Source organism: Belonocnema kinseyi, chromosome 5, assembly GCF_010883055.1.
Source record: "Belonocnema kinseyi isolate 2016_QV_RU_SX_M_011 chromosome 5, B_treatae_v1, whole genome shotgun sequence".
Taxonomy (NCBI): domain Eukaryota; kingdom Metazoa; phylum Arthropoda; class Insecta; order Hymenoptera; family Cynipidae; genus Belonocnema; species Belonocnema kinseyi.
This window is the reverse complement of record NC_046661.1, coordinates 100,895,578-100,907,589: the sequence shown is the minus strand read 5'-3', so window position 1 is coordinate 100,907,589 and position 12,012 is coordinate 100,895,578. Positions and strand designations below refer to the sequence as shown.

General features: G+C 26.7%; 1 protein-coding gene across 1 annotated transcript in view; it reads left to right on the top strand.

The window, feature by feature from the left end:
* Positions 1-5,729, top strand: part of LOC117173807 — a 70,466-nt gene extending 64,737 nt beyond the window's left edge. Inside the window, exon 11 of the mRNA XM_033362449.1 lies at positions 4,921-5,729. Within this exon, the coding sequence (XP_033218340.1) occupies positions 4,921-5,510 (590 nt within the window). The 3' untranslated portion in view covers positions 5,511-5,729. The remainder of the gene's footprint in view (positions 1-4,920) is intronic.
* Positions 5,730-12,012: the final 6,283 nt, after the last annotated feature.

Below are 12,012 nucleotides of genomic sequence, written 5' to 3'. Positions count from 1 at the left end.
ATATAAATTTTTTAAACAAGAAATGAGTTTATGCAAAAAAATTGAATTTTCAATCCAAAGAAACGAGTTTTTTCCGCCAAAAACGATGAATTTCTCAGAAAATAGTTGATTTCTCTACCAAATTAGTTGCATTTTTATCCAAGAAAGATGAAGTTTGTACTAAAATAAATGAATTTTTAATGAAAAACGACATTTTTTTTAGTCGAACTTTCATCCAGATAAAATTTCAGTTCATTTTTCAACACGAAAATATACATTCTTAACAAAAAGGAAATTTTTTACGAAATAGTTAAATTTTTAACAAAATAGTAGAATTTTCAACGAAAAAGTATGAATTTTGAACAAAATAGTTTGATTTTCAACCAAACAATTGCATTATTATCCAAAAGAGATTATATTTATTTTAAAACAGATCAATTTTAAATTTCAACAAAACTATTTCTGAAAAAAGTTGAATTTTCATCCAAAATATATTTCAGTTCTTTTTTCAACAATAAAACATGAAATTTAAACAAAAAGTAAATTTTCTACGAAAAAGTTAAATTTTTAACAAAACAGTAGAATTTTTATCCAAAAAGTATGGCTTTCCAACAAAATAGTTACATTTTTACCCAAGAAATATGTTATTATGCTAAAGCAGGTGAATTTTGAAATAAAAAAAAAAACAAAAATTAAAAAAATGTGATTGAATTTTCAACCGAACAGTTGCATTTTTATTTAAGAAAGATGAAAATTCTTTTAAAATATATAAATTTAAAAAAAGCGTAAGAAAATGGTTAAATTTTTATCCAAAGAAGATTCCAATTCACTTTTCAACACCAAAATAAAAATTGTAAGCAATAAGTTAATTTTATTGCTGAATAGTCGAATTTTTAACCGAAAAATTATGACTTTCTAACAAGATTGTTAAATTTCCAACCAAGCAGCTGCATTTTTGTCCAAGAAAAATGAAGATTCTACTAAAACAGGTGAATTTTTTAAATCAAAAAGAAAAATTTACAAAAAGAGAGTTAAATTTTTATCCAAAAAGATTTTAATTGACTTTTCAACACAAAAATAGGAATTTTTAACAAACAGTAAATCCGCTAAGAAATACTTTAATTTTCAACAAAACAGATCCATTTTTGTAATAGAAATACGCAATATTTATACTGAAAAAGATGAAATTTTAAGCGGAAAAGACTATTTTTAGAAAAAATATTTTCCATCCAAAAAAGATTTTAGTTGTCTCATAAGCAACAAAATATGAATTTTAAACAAAATGTTAATGTTCTGCGAAAAGTGCTAAATTTTTAAACCAAAAAGACGAATTTGGAAGAAAACAGTTGAATTTGCAACCAAAAAGGTTCTCTTTTTAAGAAAACTGTTAAGTTTTGAACCCAATAATAAAATTTATAACCAAAAAGATAATGCTCGCGATTATTAAAATGAGGGTATCGTATGGGGCCTTTTTTGGTACTTTTTTGAGTTTTTAATATATTTTTTCTAATGATATGGAGTGGCAGAGAGACATATCCGTGTTAAAAAGCTGCTGCCTACACCTGAAAAATCCTGAAAGAGAAAAAACTATTCCTAGGATCTAAACTCGAAGATCTTGAGGCTGAGTCCACGATTGGTCGAATTTAATTCTTCTTCCATCCTTCTCGCTTTAAGACTCTTGGGACGTGCCTTCTGCATCGTTTCTTTCGGAAGATGCTTCTGAGAGTGCATATATGGCTCAGTGACCTCGTTAGAAGGACAGTTTTGTCTACATGGTCTCTTGAGTTTTATGATTCAATTACTTCCGGTGTCTCGAGTTGAGAAGAATTTCGAAACTGCTCGTTTCGTTAGGATAGAGGGTGTTGGATGGAGTTCGAAACTAGATTTCTATATTGAAAGATCTTCAATATTTCTATACATACTGAACTTCCAAGCATTCTCTATGGAGAAAAATAGCAATAGATCACTACAGTTTTTTATTTTCGATCCTTAACAACCTGGAAAGCTCCATCTGGAGGAGTTTACCAATCACCAGAATGCGCGATATTTTCGGGTCCAAATTCGACGAAAATTTAAATTTTATAAGTGAAAAGTAGCTTTTTCTATAGATTGAATCCATTTCAAATCAGGCAGAGAGTTCTGAAAAAAATTAAAATAGATTTTCTCCAAAAAACCACCTTTAAATTTGTTGGCAATTTTTTTTTTAACTTGTACTTTGATAATGAAGATATCTTGTATGTTTAATGTTTGCTAAATAACTTTTATAGCCAGGAGTAATCTTTTTGGTTAAAAAAGAATATTCTACTTTTACTCCGAAAGATACGAAAAATTGTTTTTAAAAAATGTTTGATAATTCATGAAAAAAATTTAAAAACTACATTTTTTAGGGGAAAAAATTCTTCCGGCTTCAAAAATGGTTTAGCCAGCATGAAGTTGCTAAGATGCCTTTCTTTTATTTGTAGAAACTTAAAGAAAATATTGAGAAAAATAAAAAAGTCGGAATTTTCCCGAAATTAGAATTTTTTTCTTCAAAATTTGATCAAAATAATAAAAAAGGTTTTCTTAAAAACTCTACCTTTTTTATTGTTTTAAATATTTTTTTAAAGCTTCTACTAATAAAAGAAAAAGACATCTTAGGAACATCATGCGGGCTAAACCAATTTTGAGAGCGGGAGAATTTTTTTTCCCAAAAAATGTAGTTTTTGAATTTTCCGGGGGATTTTGCCCGAAATTTATAAAGGTTCAAATCAAAAAAACTGGTTTCTTGAAAAAAAGCACAAAATTCAAATACGTATAACTTTTTCGAAAAATTCTGTTTGCAAATCGGAACAATACGTATCGCCTGATTTGAGGTGGATTCGGTTTATATAAATTTTGGAGTTCATTTGTAAAATAAAGTAAAATAGTAAGTCATTCAGTTTGAAGAAAAGAAATTTAATATTCTAATTACTGGTCACTTTTTCTTGCGTAGTTTTAAGTTTCACAAACAAAACATTGTTGTCTGCTGATAAAATTGCAAAGTACGTGTTTTGATAACATTCTTTACTTTTTACCAAATAGTAGAACTTTCAAATAATAAAAAGAAATTTTAAACAAAATAAGAAACAGTTCAATTTAAAAAAAAAATGAAATAGTTTCATTTTTAATAAAAAATCAAATAGAAGTTCAATTTTTAACAAAAAGGATGAATTTTCAACAAAGTAAACAAATTTTCAACAAAATTGCAAAATTTTTAACTAAAAAAAGAAATTTTCAATAAAAAATGGAATGGGAAGATTTTCAGAAAGAACAATAAATTTTTAACAATATAGTTCAATTTGCAACAAAAACTTAATTTTCAACTAAAAGAAAAAATATTTTCAACCAATAATAGAACAGTAAAATTTTCTGATAAAAAAATTTATTTTCTACAAAAAAAGCGAAATTTTCAATAGAATTATTGAATTATCAGCCATAGAGATGAAATTTCAATAAAAGTAATACTTTAACCAAAAAAATTACTTTTCAACAAAGTAGTATAACTTTATACCAAAAAAGATGAATTTTCAAACAGGAAATTAATTTTCCACTAAAAAGTCGAATTTTTGACTAAAAAAAATCATTTTTCACAAAAGAATTGCATTTGTAACCAAAAAAATTAGTTTGTAACAAAAAAAAATTTTTTAACCAAAATAAATGAATTTACAAACAAGAAAAATAATTTCCTAAACAAAAGGTCAATTTTCAAACACATAGTAGAATTTTCAACTAAAAAGATCAATCTTCAATTTTAAAAAAAAACGAATTTTTATAAACAAATTAAATTTTCAACCAAAAATTGACAAATTTTCAATAAAATACATGAATTTTCATAGTTTGGGACTAAATGGGGTGAATTTTTAACAAAAAATGGACAGTTAAATTTCAGTTCATCAATTTTTAACGAAAAAACTGATTTTCGCCCAAATTATAAAAAATTATTTAGTTTTTCAAATAAAAAGATCAGTTTTTATCCAAAAATAAAACAAAGAAAAGAAAAAATAATTTTTAATAAAATAGTTAAATTTTAAACCAAAGAGAATAAACTTCAACTGATACTATTTTAATCAGAAACAATTGAATTAAAACAAAATAAAAAAGACGATTTTTTTCAAAAACAGTTGGTTACATAATCTTACAATATTTTATTTTTTATTTACAGTTTTCGCTAAGAAAAGTAGACAAATTTTGAAAACTTGTACTTTGAAAAATTCTTTCAGTAGACAATAATGTTATATTTGTAAAATTTTGAACTATGCAAGACAAATTATTTACCGTACTTAAAGTATTAATTTTTATTTTAAACTGAATGATTGACACTTTGTCTCTATTTTGCGAATAAACTGTAAACTTTTATTCATAATTTGTATAAAAAAAGAAACTATATTTCATATATTAAATTTGAATTTCCGCAGAACTCAGACGCGAAATTCAAATACGAAATCTCCTTAAATAAAATGTTGTTTCAAAAAACATCTTCTTTTCCCCTTAAGCTACTAGAGAGATCGAAAGAAGAATCTTTTTTCAAAAAGACACGCTTTATTTTGCCAGTTGTTACAAGTCAAGTTTTCCAAGGAATCTGTATTATCATCAGAGAATGTCAAAAATTCTTAACGTCTTTTTGGACTAGATGAAACTATGAATCACAAATTTTTTCATGCTTGGTAGCTTAAGGGAAAGCAATCGACCCGCAATCGGAAGTTCCGTAATTCGATTCTCAGCGGAGCGAAGGAGAAAATCTTTTTTCAGAAAAAAAGGTTTAATTATAGCTCGATCTAGTCTGAAAAGACTTGAAGAATTTCTGTCATTCTCTGATGAGAATAAAGAATCCTTGACCAAATTCCTCCTCAATCCGACCAAACATCCCTATCCTTCCTCTTGATACTAATAATTTCTAAATTCCCTCTCCCTTCTATTTTTCAGGCGTCGCAGGAGCTCGGACAAACAACAGCATTCAACGACAACAACAATCCGTCCCTTCGGTGGCTCACAGACTGCCATATTTCGTGCCACCAATGCCTGCAGCTCAAGCCCTCAGAGTCGAGGAGAACCCCTACGAAAGTGTTCCAGTTTTGGGACCCTTGCAGCAGTACTCAAGTCAGGGTAGAAGCAACAAGGACAAGTCCTGGAAGTCCAACGACAAGTTCAAGTACCCTCAATACGGTACCGATTACTTTGGTCTGCAGACTCAGGAAAATGCTCCCGTCTACAGCCAAGTGGGCGGCGAGTACTCGGATACCTATGCTCAGCCGAGTGACAGGCTCTACAACGAAGACAAATACACTCAACCTGTGTATTACACACCCAGAGACCCTGACCAAGTCTCCTCCGGAAGACTCTATCAAGGTCAACCCGACTCCAGTTTTGGGAGCGACAGTGGTTACAGTCATCACACTTCCGGGACGACTGGAACCACCGGAACTCGTGGAAGTACATCGAGAACAAATCACAGAAAAGATAAACACAGAAACTCCCAGCATTCCCATCATTCCGCGGATTATATTGTCTCTTAAGGTTTTAAAGTGTTCCGCGACTGTGAGGATCTTAAAATCGGACATTTATTTATTTATTTTTTATTTTTTATCAAAACAGAATTTTTGAAAGAATATTTTTTATGACAGATGCATGATTTCAGCATGGAGCGAGGTTATAGCTCGAATTTTTACTCCCTAGGGAGTGAAAAATGAGGTCAGAGGTGAACAGTGAAAATTGCACTATATTATATTATTATGGGAATTTTGGTTACAGATAGTAGAATTTTTCTATAATTTATGGAAAGTTACCATAAATTATCTGTAATATTACCATAAATTAACAAAAAATTTCTTAAGTTTCTAGAAATCCAGAAAATGTTTAAAATTGAATTTTGGATAATTTATGGTAAATTACCATATTTATCTGTGAAATTATTATAAATTACCGATAATTTTCACATTTTTAAATTGAATTTTGAGTAATTTATCTTAATTTACCATGAATTTTCCGTAATTTTACCATAAATTATTAAAAACTTTAATAATTTTTCTGAAATTTATAAAAATGCTTAAAATTTAATTTTTGATGAATTATGGCAATGCACCTGTAAAACTACCATAAATGGCCAAAAACTTTCATAAATTTCCGCAAACTTATAGACATTTTTAATTTGAATTTTTCACCATTTATGTTAATTTACCATAAATTAGCAGTAATATTACCATAAATTACCAGAACATTGAATAAATTCCAGAAATGTATGAAAATTTGTTTAATTGAATTTTGGATAATTTATTGCAACTTACAATATTTATCGGCAAAATTATCGAAAATTCCCATGAATTTCAGGAAATTTATAGACATTTTTAAATTGATTTTTGGATAATTTATGATACGTTGCGATATTTACCTGTAAAATTACCATTAATGACTGAAAATTTAGACATTTTTTAATAGAATTTTTGGCCAGTGATGGTAAATTACCAAAAATTATCGGAAATTTATGAAAATTTTTGAATGGAATTTTGGGTAATTAATCTTAAGGTACCATAAATTACTTGAAATATCACAATAAATTACAAAAAAAATCATAAATGTACGGAAATTTATTTCATATAATTTTTGGGTAATTTACCAAATTTACCAATAAAATTACCATAAATTATCAAAAAATTTCATGAATTTCCGGAAATGTGCAAAAATGTTTAAAATTGAATCTTGGATAATTTATGGTAAGTTACCATATTTACATGTAAAATTACCATAAATAATCGAAAAATAGGAATTTTTTAATTGGAGTTTTGGTGCTTTATGGGAAATTACCAAAAATTTCCGGAAATTTATAGAAATTTTTAAATGAATTTTGTGTAATTTATCCCAAATTACTATAAATTATATTAACACAAATTACAAAAACTTCATGGATTTACGGAAATTTATGAAAATTGGTTTAATATAATTTTTAGGTAATTTACCGATAAAATTACCATAAATTATTAAAAATTTCTTCAATTTCATAAACATTTTAAAATAAATTTTGGGTAATTTATTTTAATTTACTATAAATTTCCTGTAATATTACCATAAATTTTCAGAAAATGTAATGAATTTACAAAAATTCATAAAAATGTTTATAATTGAATTTCGATAATTTATTGTAAATAACCATAAATTTACGCAACTTTATAGACATTTTTAAATTTAATTTTGGGAAATTTATGGTGTATTTTAAAAAATTACATGTATTACCATAAATTATCAAAAATTTCATAAATATCTTGGAATAATTAAATGTTTTTTTAATTGAATTTTGTTTATTTTATGGTAAGTTACAATATTAGCCGGGAAAATGACCATAATTTACCAAAAATGTAGACATTTTGAAATTAAATTTTGTGCAATTTATGGCGAACAACCAAAAATTTCTGGAAATTTATAGAATTTTTAAAATTGAATTTTGGGTAATTTATCTCAAGTTACCATAAATTGCTTGTAATATTACCATGCATTAACAAAAATTTTCATGAATTTCTGAAAATTATTGAATATCTGTTTAATATAATTTTGAGTAATTTATGGAAAATTACAATATTCACTGGTGATATTACCATAAATTTCTGCAAATTTCTAGACTTTTTAAAATTTACTTTTGTGTAATTTATAATAATTCACTATAAATTACCTCTAATATTATTATAAATTACTAGAAAATTTAATAAATTTCCGGAAATTTATAAAAATAGGTATAATTGAATTTTAATTAATTTATTGTATTTTACAATATTTACCGGTAAAATTACAGAAAATTTCTATAAATTGCCGACAATTTATAGACATTTTTAAATTGAACTTTGGCTATTTTATCTTAAATTACGAAAAATTACCTGTAATATTATTATAAATTACCAGCAAAATTCATAAATTTCCGAAAATTTCTAAAAATGTTTAAAATTATATTTTGTATAATTTATGGTAATTTACCATATTTATATGTGAAATTACCATAAATAATCGAAACTTTAGATATTTTTCATTTGAATTTTGGGCAATTTAGAGTAAATTATCAAAAATTTCTCCAGATTTATAGAAATGTTTAAATAGAATTTTGGCTGTCTGTAAATTACCAAAAAGTGTCATAAATTTTTGGAAATTTATAGACAATTTTAATTTGAATGTTAGGTAATTCATCTTCAGTTGCCATTAATTACGTCTAATATTACCACAAATGACCAAAACATTCATAAATTTCAGGAAATTTAGAGAAATGTTTGAAATTAAATTTTGGCTAATTTATAATAAATTACCATATTTAGCTGTAACATTGTCATAAATAACCGTGAATTTCACAAAATTTCCGCAAATTTTAAATTGAATTTTAGGCAATTTATGGTAAATTACCATAAATGTATTTCGAAAAAATGTCTGAAATCATCCATTTGTTATAAAAAATATTCTATGCGACGAGGGGGAGACGAAATTTTTCGACGACTCTATCTTTTCAGTACAAGTCGTAAACAAGTAAGTCCCTTTTAAATTTTGATCCCCTGAATTTTAAAGTCTGACAATCTGTATTCTAAAGTGAAAAATCTGTTTTAAATTTGAAGAAGAACTCTAGACTCGCGGTCGTTTTTAGAATAAGACCCAGGGGAGTGGCCAAGGCTGAAGGGCAATAATAAGTCTAATTATAAAAATCGCCGAGGAATGGCGTTTTTACCAATGGTGATCAGAAAAAGTGATCTCTTAGATATCTAGCATCTCTAAGACTATTTAACAATTTTATTTTTTTCCCCGAAAATCCAATGAGACTCAGGCTCGAACCAAAGGATACTAAGTACTTCGACTTAGTCTGAACACAAGTCTAAAACTCTACCTAATCTATCTGTAAGTTGTAAAAAACAAACAAAAAAAAATGGCAAAGCTCTGGAACACGCTCGCTTCTCCAATTTCCATAACCTTCCATTTTTTTTCTCTCTCTTCTTCGATTTTTTTTCCTTTTACCCTCAAAGGGTTTTTCTCCTTTATACGAATTTCCTTTGTCCCGGTTTTCTGGATTCCACAAAGCCAGAAAAACCGCGACTCGTTAGATTTTCCTTCTTTCGCAGTCTTTTAATTTAAGGGCGAAAACTTTCAGAAAGTTAAAAATATTATTAGTTTATATATTTTTATTTAATCTGCCTTTTCTTTTTAAATTAAATGACTGCGAAGCTTGCGTGTTTTCCAAGAAGCTTTTGTCAGTGAAGAATAAAATTAACAAACATCTGGTAGAGAAAAGAGACCCCTATTTGGAAAAGACAAGGTTATTAATTTATTAATTTACTGTGATTGGAATTTATTTAAAGAAAGAAGGATTCTGATAACTTAATTCTATCGGATTTTTTTAACTTTTTGAAGTTTGCGCAGGAGGGGAGAGTCAGACCAAGATTGGAACGAGCAAAGCTAATTTATAAATAAAAGGTCTATATATAAAACTAGTTTTTAAGAAGGTGAACATTATAAATGCGCGGCCGTGTACATACGAAAAGAAAATAAATTTTCTCCCATGTAGCATAGCTGTACCATATCGTTAACGTCGAGACTCGAGCGGAGCTTTGAGATTTAATATATGAAAAACACGGTTTTTTTAAGTTATTTGTAATTGTAATTTGTAATTTGTAATTTATAACGAGGCGCTGTGTATCGCTAGCGATATCGACGATAATAACTATTCTAATGCGAACAAATTTTTCATTCAGGGACGAGATTTGCGACTTCCTAAATTGACAATGTTCATAATTTTCAATTACTTTAAAAAAATTAATTAACAATCAATAATAATTATTAAATTAATTAAAATTTTTATATATTTTATTTAAAAGATATTTTATGTATTATGTATTAATATATTATTTTATATTAAATTAATTTTTTAAATTAATTTATTAAAATCTCCTTTTGAATTTTCATTAAAATAACGCGGGATTGCTTTTCTCGTCCCTGAATTGCCTAAACTCTATCTAGATTCAAAAAAATAGAGCGAATACCTCAGAGAAGCCACGCTGTTGTAAATATAATTTTATAAAAATGCGCTTAGAGTATCGAAAGACTATTTCGAAAACGACTCTACCTCGAACTGGTAAGAATTCAAAGTCAAATTTTTAATCATTATGATGAAAATTCCGATTTTTTTTACATTATGGAAGGAAGTAAAATTTATCATTTTCAATATTATTTTTCTTCTAAAGTGGAAAAAAAATCAGAGGTTAGATTCCGATTAAATGTGACGAGCTTTTTTCAATTTTATTGAATTCACTTTATTTTTTTAATTTAATTTTAATTCCGCGTAATTTAGAGAAATTTACGTGAATTGGGTCGAATGTAATTCAATTTATATTGAATTGAATTTAAACCAACATGAATTTGATGAAATTCACAATTAAATTGACTAAAATTTGAAAAAATTGAACCGAAATTTACTTTTATTTATCTGAATTTTTATGAGTTCCGTGAAATTTTTCTTGAATTTAGCAAAATTCTATTTGCATTTAGTAGAATTCACTTTGAATTTAATTGAATTGAGTCAAGTCTACGGTATTTACAATTAAATATACTAGAATTCAAAAGAAATCACCTAAAGTCAGTTTTATTTCTTTGAATTTTTGGGAATTCTCTGAAATTCTCTTTGAATTAATTGGAATTCACATTGAAATGAGTTGAATTCAGTCAAATGAATATTAATTTAATGGTATTCGCAATTAAATTCACAAGAAACGAGATAAATTCACCTGAAATTAAGTTAATTTATTTGCATCATTATGAATTCCATAAGATTCTCTTTGAATTTAGTGGAATTCACTCTGAATTGAATTAAATTCAATTAATTGAAAATGAATTCCCCGTTATTCGCAATTAAAATGAATAGAACTTTAAAGAAGTCACCTAAAATCAGTTTTATTTCTTTGAATTTTTGTGAATTCCCGGAAATTCCCTTTGAATTCAATGGAATTCACTTTGAATTGAGTTGAATTCAGTCCAAAAAAAAATCAATTTAACCGTATTGGCAATTAAATTTACAAGAATTGAGATGAATTCGACTGAAATTACTTTAATTTATTCGAGTTGTTTAAAATCAATTTCGCAAAATTCTCTCTGAATTTAGTGGAATTTACTCTGAATTGAATTAAATTCAATTTAAACGAAAATGATTTCTACGGTACTCACAATTAAATTGACTAGAATTCAGAAGAAATCAACTGAAATAAGTTTTTTTTTTAATATTTGTGAATTCCGTGAAATTCTCTTTGAATTTAGTGGAATTCACTTTGAATTGAGTTGAATTAAGTCAAGCAAAAACTAATTCCACATTATTCATCATTATATTTATTATATAATTGAGATGCATCCATCTGAAATTTATTTAATTTATTTCAATGTTTATGACTTCTGTGAAATTCTCTTTGAACCTAGTGCAATTCTCTTTTTCATTCTGAATTGAATTAAATTCGGTTGAACGAAAATGAATTCTAGAGTATTCACAATTAAATTTGCTAGAATTCAGAAAAATTCCCCCAAATCAGTTTTATTTTTTCGACTTTTCATGATTCCGTGAAAATTTTCTTGAAATTAGCAAAATTCTATTTGCATTTAGTAGAATTCGCTTTAAGTTGAGTTGAATCCAGTCAAACGAAAATTAAGTTAACGGTATTCACAATTAAATTTATTAGAATTCAAAAGAAATCACCTAAAATCAGGTTTTTTTCATTGAATTTTTGTGAATTCTCTGAAATTTCTGTTAGAATTTATTGGAATTCACATTGAATTGAGTTGAATTCAGTCAAATGAAAATTAATTCTATGGTATTCACAATTAAATTTACTAGAATTTAAAAGAAGTCACCTGAACTCAGTTTTATTTCCTTGAATTGCTGTTAATTCTCTGAAATTCTATTTAAATGCATTGGAATACACTTTGAATTGAGTTGAAGTCAGTCAAATGAAAATTAATTCTATGGTATTCTCTTTCAATTTAGTGAAATTCACTCTAAATTGAATTAAATTGAATTAA